The 17,367-nt window shown below is 40.1% G+C and overlaps 1 protein-coding gene across 1 annotated transcript in view; it reads right to left on the reverse strand.

Annotated features, from left to right (window-relative positions):
* Positions 1 to 17,367, reverse strand: part of LOC311075164 (ADP-ribosyl cyclase/cyclic ADP-ribose hydrolase 1) — a gene marked incomplete at its 5' end in the record, with an annotated part of 174,732 nt that overhangs the window by 90,806 nt on the left and 66,559 nt on the right. Inside the window, one exon of the mRNA XM_084102362.1 lies at positions 9,795 to 9,887. Coding sequence (XP_083958488.1) covers positions 9,795 to 9,887 — 93 coding nt within the window. The remainder of the gene's footprint in view (positions 1 to 9,794; positions 9,888 to 17,367) is intronic.

Here is a 17,367-nt window from a genome sequence, read left to right on the forward strand (position 1 = left end):
TTGACGAACGCTTCCTGCCCTCACGTGCACAACCACAACGCCGAAATCTGCCGTTTTTCCCCAATCTCCACACCGAGGTGTCGAGATCGTGGGGGAGACCAGTTTCTTATAGAGTTTTTAATTCACAAACCACGAATTATTCTGCTATATCTGGGTATAAAGAGCATGGTTATGGGGAGATGCCGAAGGTGGAAGAGACGCTTGCGAGCTATCTCTCTCCAGCGACGGCATCTTCACTAAAAACTCCGGCGTTGCCTAATAAGCCCCTCAGAGTAACATCTTCTCTGGTGGGCAAGGCTTATTCAGCTTCTGGTCAGGCTGCAGCGTGTCTTCATCCTATGTCACTGCTGCAGGCTTATCAGGCTGAATTATTGAGTGATGTGGATGAGGGCGGGGGTATTAGTCCTGAGACTGTTGCTGAACTACGCAGAGCCACAGATCTGTCTCTCCTCTGGAGCTACCCGTCAGGAGGGACCTTCTGTCCCAGGCGGAGGGCTCGATATTTCACCCTCGGCCAGAACTGTGGAACCTGTGGGCTTGGCCTCTGAGGGGGCCCAGCTCATAGAGTCAGGTCTCTCAACTGAGGTTGTTGAGACCATTCTACAGTCCAGAGCTCCCTCCACGAGGAAACTTTATGCCCTGAAGTGGAGAGTATTCACTTCTTGGTGTAGTGACCGTCGGTTGGACCCAGTTCACTGCCCAGTTGGTACAGTGCTGGAATTCCTGCAAGAACGGTTCACTGCAGGTCTGACCCCGTCCACTTTAAAGGTTTATGTGGCGGCCATAGGTGCTTACCACATTCCTTTGGGTGGAATGTCTGTGGGGAAGGACCCTCTGGTATCTCGTTTCCTTCGTGGCACCTGGAGGCTGAGGCCTGCAGTTCGCTCTAGGGTGCCACCGTGGGATTTGTCCATTGCCCTGCAAGGCCTTTCCCTGGCCCCCTTTGAGCCTATTGAGGAGGTTCCTGAGAAGTTTTTAACATTGAAAGCTCTGTTCCTCCTAGCCATTTCCTCTCTTAAGAGGATAGGGGACCTCCAAGCACGGTTGCCCCGTCATGCTTGGAGTTTGCTCCGGGTATGGTGAAAGCTTTTCTGCATCCAAGACCGGGCTATATCCCCAAGGTCCCCACTAACGTGGCCAGACCTATTATATTGCAGGCCTTCTGTCCTCCTCCCTTTCAGAATGCAGACCAGGAGACTAATAATTTGCTTTGCCCAGTCCGGGCATTAGACGCTTATGTCCACAGAGCTGCCCTGTGGCGTAAAAGTGATCAATTATTTGTGTGCTTTGGGTCCCCTAACAAGGGATCTCCAGTGTCTAAGCAAAGGATGAGCAAGTGGGTGGTTGAGGCCATTTCGCTTGCTTATGAGGCAGCCGGACAGCCTTCTCCTATGGCGGCCTCCAAGGCCCTTATATCAGGAGTGTCCTTACAGGATGTTTGTGATGCGGCAGGCTGGTCCTCACCGCACACTTTCGTCAGATTTTACTCCTTGGACCTGGACTCTACTCCAGGGTCTCATGTTCTGTCTTCCTAGTGCTGCTCTTCGTGATTTCACACAGGACAGACATTTGTAGCTATGGTGGCGTTGGTATAGACGTTCCCCTAGCGTCAATCTCGACGCAACGCAAGTTCCCTTGAAAGGGAACGCCTCGGTTACGACTGTAACCTCGGTTCCCTGAAGAGGGAACGAGCGTTGCATCACCTTGCCATATCTCCTTCATGCTGTCAGTGGCTACTTCAGACTTTCAGAGCTTTTGTTCTCTGGTTTTCAAGCAGGCTTTATAGTTTCCTGGTACGTGACGTCACCCGCATCTGACGTTCCGCCAAGCCATTGGGCTGATTTTACATGTGCTTCAAGACATCATCACGCGAAGCGTTCCCCTAGCGTCAATCTCGACGCAACGCTCGTTCCCTCTTCAGGGAACCGAGGTTACAGTCGTAACCGAGGTGTTTTCCTGAAACTGCATTCTCCAGTTTTAACATAGTCACTACTGATTGTATTTCAAAATTAGTGATGGCAATGAATACAACTACTTGTACCCTTAGATCCAATCCCAACATCTGTTCTTAAGGGGTGTCTCTCTTCAATTAGTCCCCTCATTTGTAGCATTGTGAACACCTCTCTTACAACTGGTACTGTTCCAAAAGCCCTAAAGGTTGCAGCTATTACACCTGTCCTTAAAAAGCCTGGATGTGGTAAGTCAGACCTATCAAATTATAGGCTTATCTCAAATCTGCCCTTTCTTGCTAAGGTTTTGGAACGTGTTGTTGTGGCACAACTCCACTCACACTTGTCATCCAACAAGCTTTTCAAACCTTTTCAGTCTGGGTTTAGAAAGGGACCCAGTACAGAGACAGCCTTGCTTCGTGTTATGAATGACCTGCTTGTCTCAGGTGTCTCTCTTCAATTAGTCCCCTCATTTGTAGCATTGTGAACACCTCTCTTACAACTGGTACTGTTCCAAAAGCCCTAAAGGTTGCAGCTATTACACCAGTCCTTAAAAAGCCTGGATGTGGTAAGTCAGACCTATCAAATTATAGGCCTATCTCAAATCTGCCCTTTCTTGCTAAGGTTTTGGAACGTATTGTTGTGGCACAACTCCACTCACACTTGTCATCCAACAAGCTTTTCAAACCTTTTCAGTCTGGGTTTAGAAAGGAACCCAGTACAGAGACAGCCTTGGTTCGTGTTATGAATGACCTGCTTGTCTCAGCTAACTCTGGAGCCTTGGTCTTGTTAGATCTCAGTGCAGCTTTTGACACAGTGTGCCATTCTATCCTGCTAAATAGGCTGGAGAGCTGGCTTGGTATCACTGGTACTGTGCTTAACTGGTTCAATTCTTACCTCACTGATCGTTTCCAGTTTGTTGTCTTGGGAAACAACAAATCTGAAATTGGACAAGTCCGCCATGGTGTTCCTCAAGGATCTGTCCTGGGTCCCATATTGTTTAGTGTTTATATGCTTCCTTTGGTGCAAATAATTAGGAAATATGGTTTGGGGTATCACTTTTATGCTGATGATACTCAAATTTACATTAGCTCCAAATCTGATCCTACTGTCACCTATGGGCTATTATTTGAAGTTTTACGGTACTCTTCAGCAGCCTCCCCGTAGATTAAAATCTATGGGGGAGAGAGCTTTCTCTGTTGCTGCACCCAGGTTATGGAATGCACTTCCTCTTATTGTTAGAGATGCTCCCACATTAGCCAGTTTCAAGAAGTTGTTAAAAACTCATCTTTTTAAAATTGCTTATATAGACTGTCATGATTAGTATTTTACTGGGTTGTACTGTAATGATTATTTAGGGGTCAAGCACCGAAGGTGCGTAGGCACCTATTGTATCTGTTCCCGTTCTTATTATTCTTCTTCTTCCGATTCTTCCGTCATGGAAGTCCATGGCAGCCCATAGAACCGTTTGCGGGAAAGTTGTAAAGGTTTGACATTCTGATAGAGGACAGTCCCACCATTAAATACACCAATTTTAGTGTGTCTAACTCATTCCATCTAGTGCCACCACCTGTCCAAAGTTTCACTCATATTTATGCTAATAACTTTTGAACCGTAAGGCCTATCAACAGAATTTTTTCCTCTGATTCCTGAGCTCATGACAATTCGATTGCATCAAAGACGTCAAAGACGTCATTTTCCGTCATAAAAATATGGCCACCATTTTGAATTGTCCAAAAAAACTACTTTTTTGAACTCATCCTAGACCAGTGGTTCTCAACCTTTTTTGGGCCAGCACCCCCTTATCCAATATCCAGGTCCCTGACCGCCTTCGGGGGCATGCCCCCCCGTAAGAAAATTTTGTGCATTTTAATGTTAAATTCATCAATCTGGTGCACTTTGAGAGTTCAAAATTAAAAGCTCCAACCCATATTCAGTGTGCAAATTAAACAAAGAAAAATTCAAACCTCTTTTAGTTGTGTCTGTCTACATTACACTACTACATAATAATAGTTATAATATTAATCCCATGACAGTAGTAGCCATATATTGTAAAACAAATGCACTGAAAAATAAAGGATGGTCATTAAAGCGGTAATGTTTGCACTTGGGTTGTATTACGCATTTAGGAGAGTATTGCAAGAAGCTGCTTACATTAACCTTACTTTCGAAAAATAAATAAATATAACCATGATTTTTCATGAAAAATTATGTTAGAATTGTAGGCCTAAAATACCTTGGTAACAGCTTGTTTTCATTAATGGTATAATTAATACAATTACAATTAATTTGGTTTGTCGTGATTAATTTGTGTTCATAATCAGTTAAAAAAAATCTTCTAACAAGAATAAATACATGAATAATTAAATTATTATTGTATTATTAATTATTTTTATATCTTGAAACTACCCAAGCAGCGTTTCACGCTCAGATGTGATGGCGGAATGAATACATTACCAAAATGTGATTGCAGAATATATTTAAATTATCCATCAAATTGTCATTTTCTCCTTACTGTCTTGCAAGTTAACAATAATGCCTGACCAGTAAATTACTTGGTGAACAAAGAAAACATTTTGGAATTAGGGATTGGAATTAGTTAATGCCTAAAAATGTAAAAGTTTTACCCTATAGATAGAATTTAGTTTAATTAATTTAAAAATCCGGCGCCGGAGTGAATTTGAAAAAATATAAGTGTTTCTTAAGTCAATACGTTTTAATGGCTTGTCAACTTTACAACTTTTGAATAAGAAATACTATCAAGTCGTCAAAATACAACTCGTCAAAACGCGAATCACAACAAGCGTATCGGTGAGAACACTCATTTTAACAGCATATACACACACCCGAACTTGACTGCACATCATATTTTTGACATTATTGATACTGCTTTCAATCGTAATGCAATAGAAATGAACACAAAAAACCTGCCTAGTGCCTACCTACAAAACTGACGGTGGACTTGGGGTCAGCGGCTGCGGACGAATGTTTTTGTTTTTTTGAGCGCTGCTGACGTATTCTTTCACGTGCACCATAGACGATCACACTCTGCGCATATGTTTTACAACATAATTTAACATACATAGTCCTAACACTTTTTAAATAGCCCACTTAAAGTGTTTATTACAAATAAATTACTAAATATTTAAATGGAATAAAAGTAAATGAACAAAAATTTGCGTTATACATTTAAACTCGTGAACATTTAAACCCTTTCAAAAATCTTGCGTCCAACGCCCCCCGTTGTTCTCTGAACGCCCCCGTTGAGAACCACTATCCTAGACGGTTTGTCCGATTTGCACGAAAATTGAACCAGATCATCTTCAGGCAGTGGTGACAAAAATTTATGGAATTCAAATTGATTCGTCAAACCGTTTTCAATAAACGCACAAACAAATTTTACGAAGAGCTTGCGAAAACAGATGCAAGGCTGTTTCTCTGCAACACTTTATCGTATTCAGACCAAACTCGATACATGTCATCACAAGCATGATCTGAGGCTGCATGCTGCGTTTCGGCGCAGTGCCACCTACTGGTCCGGAGATACGAAAAATGGCTATTTTTGCCGATTTGTCCAAATGCCGAGTCGACTGATATCCAATTTGTCCATATTGACCGCTTTAGGTGTCGGCCATTTTGAATTTTGCACCAAAATGCTGTATTTTAAGAACGCATGAACAGATTGTTACGAAGCAAGTCCAACGATACCAAACATGCTAGGTTTCACCTTACGGTTTGTGTAGCGTTGTGATTTAGCACTTAAAAAACATTTGCCAATACATTTGCCCATTGACTTCAATACAGTACTGTGATATAAAATGCTATACTTTTATGAACGCATTAGCGTATCATTACAAAACTCGGTATGAGTCATCAGCACCATGCCTTGAAGGTACTCAAAAAGTTTAAGGGCAGTGCCACCTTGTGGTAAAAAAGTTATAACAAAATTTCCAAAAATTTGCCTATTGTAATGCCACTGGTCTTAATAATAGATTCCTTGGGTCACACCGAGAACATTGATACCAAGTTTACCTTATTTGGCCGAACTTCCTGTCCGCCATCTTGATTTTCATTCAATACCTACTTTTTCGAACTCCTCCTAGACCCGTTTGTCCAATTTTCACCAAAATCGAATCGTATCATCTCCAGACTGTGCCGACTAAAAGCTATGGATTTCGTGTCGATAGACGAAACCGTTTTCGTATACCGCAGCAGCAAAGTTGAGGCATGATGCCAAAATGACTATTAAACTTTGTATGTGTCATTGTCACTTTCACTCTGACCACATCACATCAATTTGGTAATTGCGCCACTTATTGGTCGAAAGTGATAATCCATTAAATCATTTTTTAATTACTGTTTAAATGATTTTTCAGCCATTTCGCCTAAAATCCTCTTTAAATGTCTTTAATTGCTCATTGTTGCAGTTTGATGCATTGTTGCATTGTTGCAGTCTGACACTTTCAGCCATGTTGGCATGTCTTGTCGTCTTCTTGCGCTTGGCCCCGATAATTGCTGCTTGCAGCTATATTTTTGTATTACTCTTGTACTTTATTTGCTTTTACTGTCTGTAGCGCTTTGGGTTTAGAAAAGCGCATTATAAATAAAATGTAGTATTATTATTATTATTTGTGACTCTAATGAGAGCTGTCTCAGTACTATGGTACAGTCTAAATCCTGATTGAAAATCCTCACAGATATCATTTCTTTCTAAAAAGGAACATAGTTGTGAAGATACCGCCTTTTCTAGTATCTTTGACAGAAAAGGTAGATTCGAGATCGGCCTGTAATTGACTAATTCTGTAGGATCAAGTTGTGTTTTTTTTAACAAGCGGTTTAATCATAGACAGCTTAAAAGTTTTTGGTACGTATCCTAATGACAAAGATAAATTAATGATATTAAGAAGAGGATCTATGACCTCTGGAATCATCTCTTTCAGCAGCTTAGTCGGTATAGGGTCTGACATACATGTTGTCAATTTAGATGATTTAACGAGTTTAGAAAATTCTTCCTCTCCTATAGCAATGAATGAATCGAATTTTTTCTTACTACAATGCACTGCCTGATGCAATACTGTAGTAGACGGTTGCATAGTTATAATTTTCTCCCTGATATTATCAATCTTATAAGTGAAGAAGCTCAAAGTCATTACTGCTGTGCTGCTTAGAAACGTCTGGGCTTGAAGCTTTATTTTTCGTTCGTTTAGCCACTGTTTAAAATAAATACCTAGGGTTTTGTTTATTTTCTTCTAATAGGGTTGAAAAATAAGCAGATCTAGCAGCTTTTAAGGCCTCTCTGTATGCAATCATGCTCTCTTTCCATGAAATGCGAAATACCTCTAGTTTTGTTTTCTTCCAGTTACATTTTTCTGGCTGCTCTATTAAGGGCCTGAGTGTGCTCGTTGTACTACGGCGTTGGACTATTTTCTTTAATCTTCTTTAAGCGCAAAGGAGCAACTGTGTCTAAAGTGCTGGAAAAGAGAGGTTTCTGTCGCAATATCGAGTTCTTCTAAGCTATCTGGGATGCTGAGATGATGAAACTGATCAGGAAGATTATTAATTAAGTAATCTTTAGTGGCAGAAGTGATAGGTCTAACATATTTGTAACACGGAGTTGGCTTTGCAGCCTTGGCTAAAAGTTTACACAAGACTAGATAATGATCTGAGATGTCATGCTACTGCTAATCCGGATGTCGAGGAAAAGCACGTAAAAGTCCTGGCAGAAAGCAATGCATAAGGATGTAGTGTAACGACGCCCAGTTCCAGGAATGCACCAATATTTTGTTGGGAGTACCAGTTTGCAACAAATATTAGTAAACACTAAGTTGTCAATAATAAAATAATAAAAAATGTTGGATATACTGGCTTTCTGCCAGGACTTTTACGTACTTTTCCCAAAACACTGAAGTGACCTCGACGACCGGGTTAGCGGTAGCATTAGCCATCATCAGGCAAGTGTTATTTAAATAAACTCCTGATGTACTTACAAACTTTCCAATGCCTCGTTTTATGAGTACAAAACCTATTTGTACTACTGTAGAAGTTTGGTACCATTCTGGGCATTATTAGTGGGGTAATTTACGAGATACAACATAGGTTCCATTAGCGCCTGCACTAAGTCATTCGGCTGATATCTCTAAATAACTAACTTTAATAATGTTCGACCAAGGAAAAAAAGGCTTCTGGAGGGTGTTTGGCTCAAGGTCATGGTGCAAAGGACCCTAGGTTGATTTTACTCCAAACCATCCCTTTAAAATCACCAACAATTAGGACTTTATCTGCAGCCAGTACTAACTCTGATAGAAAGTCAGCAAATTCTTTGATAAAGTCTGTATGGTGCCCTCGTGGCCTGTATACAGTAGCCAGCACAAATCTCAAACGTGATTTATCATTTACACTATATATTGTTACATTAAGCACCAACACTTCAAAAGAATTATATTTAAAACTAGACTTCTTAGTAATTCTGAAAATATTACTATAAATTACAGCAACACCTCCCCCTTTGCCTTTCAGATGAGGTTCATGTTTATAACCGTAATCTTGGAGGGTGGACTCATTTAAAGTCATGTAATCGTTTGGTTTTAGCCAGGTTTCTGTCAAACACAGCACATCTAGGTTATAGTCTGTAATCATATCATAAGTAACTTAAAAGCAATAAGTGCTTTTGAAGTTAGGGATCGAATATTCAGCAACCCAAGCTTTATCATTTGCTCATTTGTATTATATCTGTTTTTTATTTGTTGAACATCAATTAAATTTTTACCCTTACATGGGTTTGGAAGTTTTTTGTATGTCCTAATTTGGGGAACAGACACAGTCTCTATATGATGATATCTAGGTGAAAGAGGCTCTATTTGATGGGATTTATCTGACCTTGGTGACGTGAGTTGAGGGGCCACACACATGATGAAGTCATTGATAGATAATGCTTAGTTAATGATGACTCATTTAGCCCCAGGTGAGCCCATATAATGAACATCTAAAGGCCTATTTATACTTCTGCGTCGAACTGCCGCCGTAGCTACGTCGTAGGCTGTGTGTAGAGCACGTACCCTTCGACGTACCCTGACTTGCACCTCTCCAAAAATGTAACAACGCGTCAATTCTACGCGGACGCAAGCGCTGTGATTGGTCTGCCAGAACCCCTCCCTCGGGGTTTCACATGCTCCCTAGGTGCGCGTCAATGCGGACAACAACGCAGAAGTATAAATTAAAACCAACACGTTGCCTACGGCGTATAGGCTCCGGCGTATAGGCTCCGGCGTATAGGCTCCGGCGTAGGCCCGGCGCAGAAGTATAATGAGGCCTTAAATGGGCCCCACTCTGGACCCATCACAGCCCCTATGGACTAACATACATGGGGCTCATGTGGAGCCGACGGACAAATTTCTCTGGGCACCAAGTGACAGCCCATCAAATACCCACATGGAAATGTTGGCTAGAACATGAGTATCTTTTAACTGCCGCAAATGAACACAATTATCTTCATTAAAAGTATAGTGAGACTAAATTATATTTTGTTGCCGCTTTCTCTCCTATTGTGGTCTTTGATCTTAAAATTAGCTGATGATAAATAAAATGCAGCTATCCGTTGGTTTTGCTGATGTGAACTCTGTTAAATTTGCATACAGCTTGGGCATTGAAGAACTGTTTTATATTAATACTGCAGAGATACATTTATGTTGCCATGTGTAAATGGAACAGTTTTAACAAATCGGATAGCTATCTGATCAGCAAAAATGCATGACGTGACCACATTGTGGAAGAGAAAGTGTTTATATATTAATATGTATATTAATAAAGTCTATCACATTGTGAACAAGAAGAAATGTACTCTCTTACACAAAGGGTCCCTCCAGGTTGTAGACAACTTTAATGTAGACATGGCTGACCATCCTTGGGTTTAGATTGTCCAGTTCCACACTGCCAAACATGCTGAGAAATAGACACTTGAAAATATGCTTTTATGTTTATAATGCATACTTAATGTCAAACGAAAAAAAAAAGAAAAAAAAAAAAAATTAGGGTGTAAATCACCTGTTTAGGGTGAAATGCAAACAATGTTTTTCATTAAATAAATTGCATGATAATTAAGATATATATCACAGTATTAGTTCAGTGGTTCCCAATCCAGGTCCTGGGCCCAGTTGCACCTGCTGTGCGTATGTTACAACTTAGCCTAGTTTTGATGTAAATGGGCACTAAGTTACAACTTACACACTGCTCAATATTTTTGTGTTGCACCATTAAACTTAATTAAAATGTAACTCTACGTATAAACTAAATATTTGCGGAAGCCTCTGATCAGGAGTAAAGGTTGGACAGACTGACAGAACTATATCAATAAGCTCATGTTTTACCCGACAGACTACATTTCTTTATACATGTGCGGTAATGCTGACATTTAGATTAATTTACATTTCAAGAGAGATTATGTGACTATATTTTGTTAGCAGCTCTTCAACATTAACCTGTCAAAAACAGCGTGCCACTGTGTGTATGTCAAATAAAATCAGTCACAATAAATAAATGTCATTTCTTATGATTTTTTTTTTTTGTATCAGTATTTATTTCTTGATCTTTATTCATTGCAAATGCAGTTTCTGAATGTTATTTATGCTTTATATAAATTTGGAGTGTCTTTTTACACTAAAGGCAAATAGCCTGCCTTGTTGACAATGGCTATTTACACTAACTCCACCCATCAATGTCTGTTTGGTTGTATCAGTATTTATTTCTTGATATTTATTAATTGCAAATACAGTTTCTGAATGTTATTTATGCTTTATATAAATTCGGAGTGTCTATTTACACTAAGTGCAAATAGCCTGCCTTGTTGGCAATGGCTATTTACACTAACTCCGCCCATCAATGTCTGTTTGGGCCAAAAAAAAAAAAAAAAAAACTTACGTCAGCCTGTCATCCGCAGTGGCGTAGGGAATAAGGCATGCAACCACTCATCTATATAATGACTGGATAGTTCATGACGTTCTAAACTGCCAGCAGGCAGTGAAGCCACCGGAAGTGTTCGAGCGGCCATCTTACAATTCCCTTCCAGCAGAGGGATCCAACGGCCGTTATACAGAGATTGGTAGCTCCGACGGCACTTTTAAGATGATCCGCTGTGCAGCATACAAGTGTAAAACTACGTTCACAAAAGGATGTAGAAAAACTGCCCACAGGTTATAATTCAAGCTCTGTAAGTAGTAATTTATATGCACAATTGTCGCTAATTGTTTACTCCGAGGCAAGAGTAATGCTTCAACAAACAAAAAAACAAAAAACAAAAAAAAAAAACAGTCAACAGTAGCCTATAATAAACCTCAGAGCAGCAATAATCACAATTAAGTGTCCAATAGCGACACCATTTGACAGCTTCAAAAGCGCTTCATGCAGAGTCTGTTTACCGTTACTTACATTAACCCATACAATTTGTATTATGCATTTCCTGAACATGTACTTGCTAACTAATCAAACACTTTATTTGAACAAACTACCGATCTATAAAACACAATCGGTCTTCCGACCTTTTACTATCGTGTCAGTTGATTTTGATATGCATGAGGGAGAGAGAGCAAAACAGCGCTCGTGTTGTTTGAAGACGGCGAGATACACAAAAGAAATATATTTGAAATATATTTTCAGGATATATTTTGGAATATATGCAAATATTTGAAATTGGCCCAATAAATATATTTCATACTTATATTTCATATATTTTTGTTATATTTCAGAATATATTTCAATGTATTTTTTTCTGTATGGGTCCCCAAAAGTGTCAAAAATATATGTGGCATATATTCCAAATACATTGAAATATATTCTGAAATATAACATATATATATACATATATACATATATAACATAAATATAAGTATGAAATATATTTATTAGGCCAATTTCAAATATTTGCATATATTCCAAAATATATTCTGAAAATATATTTCAAATATATTTATTTTGTGTATGGGGAGTGCACGCGCGCAGCCGGGGCTCTCTCTCTCTCTCTCTGCTCGTTCTTATATGCGCCCAGTCCACTGATCTAAATAATTTGTTGTTATGACGACTTATTTGTTCCCTCGTTTTAATAAATCGTGGACACGTTTAACTAATTTCATCCACTGTCGGCGCTGTGGTGGGGCATTCGAGGGCCGTGCCCCCCCTAGCGGTCATTAATGCCCCTCCTACCACAGGCCATGGTGTGGCCCAAAAAAATATCCCTTTTAGTTATTCTTTTAATATTAAATGTACAAACTGTAACTTAAATTAAATAAAATGAAATGAACGGGGAAAATGTATAATTTTGGTTGTTCATGACATGTTACTAGGCTTGCTCATCATTGGTCAATGCTTATTGGTCGCTGAGTAAACTTGTTACATTTGATTTGCAGCGTGCAAAATCCATTTCAAGTTGTAGTTTGAATCGAAAAGAACAGTTTGTCCGTCTATATCATAGACAGCTAGCGGCTACCTGTTAGCCTAATTATCGACAAAAAATGGATTTACGAAAATGGTTTAGTCCTCCTCAGCCTCTTCCATCAGCAGACTCTGACACTCTGGCCACCACCACCAGTACCACGGTCTCTGAGAGCCGAGCTGGCCCTTCTGCTAATGCTAGCTCCGGACAACCGCCAAAAGACTTAACTAGCGCAGCCATAGAGCAACAATCTACAAGCCCTCCAAGTCAGTGGACAGCGGTTGATGATATCGGGACTGACAGGCCTGTCCAAATTGTGTTAAAACAGTATCCTGTAACTGTTTACAGTGGTAAGGGGCGATCATTCGTTGATAAATGGTTTCACAACAGAGAGTGGTTGGAGTACAGTGTCAAGGCAGACTCAGCATTTTGTTTTTGCTGTCGGATGTTCAGCTTTACTAGAAAATCTGGAACATTGGATGCCTTCGCGAGTGTGGGCTATCGTAACTGGAAACATGCTATGGCCAAAGACCGTGGATTTCATAAACATGAAACTTCGAAGGACCACATGTCTTGCTATGCAATGTGGAAGGAGAGGGAGATGCGTTGCAATATGGGGAATGAGGTATCAACCTTTGTCAATGCAGATCAACTAAGGAAAAACCGGTATTATGTGTCCTCACTAATAGATGTGGTTGGGTTCAACCAGTTGTCACTACGGGGGAAGATTGACGCTTTTGATGCCATGTCGGAGGGGGGGTCTGGACTTTTCCTTTCCATGCTTTATTCCATCCAAAAGGATCCTGAATTGGCTAATGTGGTGAAGACAATCCCTCGCAATGCCACTTACACCTGTCATGATATGCAAAATGAACTTATAAGAACACTCAGTAATGTGGTGACAGAGGCTATAGTGGAGGAAGTTGGTGACTCCTATTACACTTTGAAAGTTGATGGGACGCGTGACCCCACAGGATGTGAAAATATATCGATTGTGCTTCGATTTGTGAATGAGTCTTACGAAGTTACAGAGCATCTACTGTGCATCGCTACGGCTCAGAAAGGTGGCGCACAGACATTAACTGACACCGTTCTGACTGAGCTTAACAAGGTTGGCCTGGATAGCTCAAAATTTCTGAGTCAGGTATATGATGGAGCTGCGCTTATGTCGGGGAAACGTGGTGGTGTTCAGAAAATTCTACAGGACAGACTTGGACGTGAGATACCATATGTGCACTGCCTCAACCATCAGTTGCATTGGGTTGTGGTTCATGCCAAGTCTGCAGAGACCGCACTTTTGGAGTTTTTTGAGGTGTGCGATTCCCTCTACAAGTTTTGTAGAAAGCCAACGGTTGCTATGCATTATAAAGGTGCGCATCTTAAACATCTTCTGGAGCAGAGATGGATAGGGCATCTTGCCACTGTCTCAGTCATTCTTAAGTCATTTAATGACATAAAATCGATTCTGACCGATGCTGACACTCTGCTGAACTATGGTGCAGAGACGAGAATGGAAGCTACAGGCCTGCTGCACGAGATATCTGAGCCAAGTTTCATGTTCCTTGCCAACTTAACCCACAGAGTCCTTTCTCTATTGGACCCACCGAACAAGCTTCTCCAGAGAGAGGACACTGACTTATTGACAGGTTTAAGTGTTGTGGCGAGTGCAACAGCATGTGTTAAAAAAACTCCGTTGTGATGAAGAGTCTAAGCAGATGCTGGATACTGCCACGCCCACCAGTGAGTCACTGAGACCCAGGCCCAAACGGAGACGCATAGAGAGCACACGGATGGATGGTTACATCGTTACAGGGCCTACAGGAGGACACAGAGGTGATGATGACTTGGAAACTGAACTTCGGAGATTGTACTACAACACTATTGATTCGGTGGTTGGGGAACTGGAGCGTAGATTCAGCGAGCGCAACTCACAACTGGCAAGTGCACTTGCAGCACTAAATCCAGAGGCCGATAACTTTCTTGATGTGAAAGCTGTGAAGCATATTCTCGACCTGTCACAATCGATTATGATTGACGCTGAGTTTGAAGTTGCTAAAAAGTTTTTAATGTCACAAAAGCAAGCAATACCCTAGACTGGACCATACAGCACATCATCTCAACTTACCACAACCATCTGATTGCCATGCCCAGTGTGCTGACTGCTTTCAAACATGCATTAACATTTGGTGCATCCACAGCAATGTGTGAGAATTCATTCTCCACTCTGAAAAATGTTTTTTCGGAACACAGACGCACAATGCTACACGAGAGAAAGGCCAGGTTGGTGCAGCTTGCATTCGAGAAAGACTTGACACGCAAATGCACAAGCGAATGGAAGGACACAGTACTTAGACGGTTCAGCAGCAACACTCGTCGCCTGCAACTCTTCTGAGGGTAAGTCGTTTGTTCATTTCACTTATTGAAGCCAGCCCTGGCTTTCATGATAAGGTCTAGTAAGCAGGTGAATTGTTGGTGAATGTTTGCTGGGTCTATCTGCATTTGTGTTTTATACTTGGCTGCCTGTAAGATATTTGGGCTTATGTCATTTATGCCTGGTGCGTGGCTTGTCCAATAGGCTACTTGCTGCCCGAATGCATGCCTCAGTTATGTCAGCGGTCCTGTCCTGTTACTTATATGTTGTCCATGGGTGTTTTTGATGATGGTGGAGGCTGGTGTTGTCTAATGTTTATAACCAGTGGTCTGGAAGTGCATAAACTGTTGAGAGGTGGATAAACTATTTCTGACATGTCAGAGATGGGTAAACTGCATTTATTTGCGTTTAGCCTCCATGACAGCCCTCCGCTGTGTGTGACTGAGCTGGAGTAGAGAGAGGGCATAACTTTACCCCACCCCTTTCTGCCTTTTATTATCGTCTTCGTGTGTGTGACTGAGTAAACTGTGTGCATAGGGCTACCACATAGCCTCTAAGTGACATGATATGGAAATTAACAACAACAAGAATAAACGAAATTCGCAAATAATAATTAATAATAATAATAATAATAATAAAAACGTGTTTCGTTTTTTTATAGCATTTCTGCTGTGTTGGACTATGATGCGCCACTGCGTCAAAATATTTCTCAGTGCCCCCCCGCTGATGACCCAATGCCCCTCCAGTAGATCTGCTCTGGCGCCGACTCTGATTCCATCCCTCATTTTGATTTAAGGAATTACAACGTGGCCACAATATAGTAAAACGAGGGAACAAATTGGTAAAACGTGCTGAGGTATAGATATTATTAATTTGTGGCCACAAAACAATATTCACATGAATATTCACCAATTCACAAAAATATAGGTCTTTAGCATTCACTATTTAATTAATAGTATCAAACTGTTTTTCTTACCTGTGAAGATAGCTCTTCAGTGAAGGCCGACTAGTGTTCTCATACAGCGTTTTATTCCTTTTGCAAAGAAATTGCCGTTTTTTAATTTTTTCATAAGCAGGAAAATTTCCGACTTTAAACAAATACCCATTTAAATGCTTAGGAAGTTTTGCGTTGTAAGAATGTACAGGGAGACTTTAGATTTAAAAATGGTGTCTCGTTAGGCAATGTTTTCTCAGTCAAATCATAAAATTTCCTATTGATTCAATACACTGAACGCATGAGCGCGGTGGCTTCACTGTTTCTGACGTCATGAGCTATCCAGTCATTCTATATAGATCAGTGCATGCAACAGATACTTTTGACGCGATCGAGTTCAAATCCACCTTTTACTGAACTCGTTCTGCTCCCTTTTCCCATCGCAAATCAGATTGGAACAGCTTTTATTTTCAATCAATATGAAGAAAATATGTGCAAAGTGGAATTACAGTGGCTGACGGTTATTTAATAATAAAGTGTTTATCGGGTAGGGTGGGTAGGTGAAGGGAGGGCTTCATTGTCCCAATAAGGTGGCATTTATTTAATAAATACATTCATTTACACTCAATATGTTATTATTGCATACTGTTTTATAATGTACTAAAATACTGAGGTGCAAATCATATCTAACTATTTACATTTATTGCAAAGAAAATACTGTTATTTTTACATTATGTAAATAGAATCTATAGATATTTTCACTTAGTGTAAATAGCATATCATTAAGAAAATACTTATATTTTCACTTATTGTAAATACAATATATAACTATTTGAACTTAGTGTAATTAGCATCTATTGCTAAGAAAATATGCTATTTTCACTCAGTGCAAATAGCATCTGCCATATAAAATACCTATTATGATCACGATGAAATACTATCATTTAATTCAACTTATTTTTACCGTTAGTTATGTAAGGCAAAAGTTAGAATGATGGATAAAATGAAAATCACAGCATTTCAACAGAACTTCTATTCATGTATTTCAGGGCTGACATTGGAATATTGAGGGTAAACATCGTATTCTTATACTAGCTCTATATTTACTAGCTACGTTCTGCCTCAAGAACAAATAGCACCGAATAAAGTACTGAGTTAGTAACAAACTAGCTGGTTGTTACTAAGCCTCTAATATGGACAGTGTTCCAATTTAAGTAAGAAATTACAAATGGGTGGTGCAACCCTACACTGGAGTGCCCTTAGCACTGCACATTTTAGATGTCTCCCAAACACTCCTGATTCAACACATTAGCTTGTTAGTAAAGACTCCAAAAGACCTCAGCTGTGTTTGAAATCACATTACAGGATTGAATGAGTGCACTCGATAATGTCCACTGTGGTTTAGGACACCACTACAAATGACTGTTCCCTTAAATAGTGCCCTATTTAAGGGTTTAGGGGGCAATTAAGAACACAGCCCTCAAATATGTAGATAAGAGAGACATGAAAAATATGTTGCTGGTACTACAGGAACAGGATTGGGAACCACTATGCTAGTTCAATGGCTGAAGTGAAGCACTATTTCATATGTTCCTGATTTTCAATAATGGAGCTTGAGTTTCTCTCTCTCTCTCATCATCATTTTACAAAATTACATTACAGACCTTCATGAAACACTGGGTATATAAACTTT

This window comes from Abramis brama (assembly GCF_963993115.1).
Source record: "Abramis brama genome assembly, chromosome: 24".
Classification (NCBI taxonomy): Eukaryota; Metazoa; Chordata; class Actinopteri; order Cypriniformes; family Leuciscidae; genus Abramis; species Abramis brama.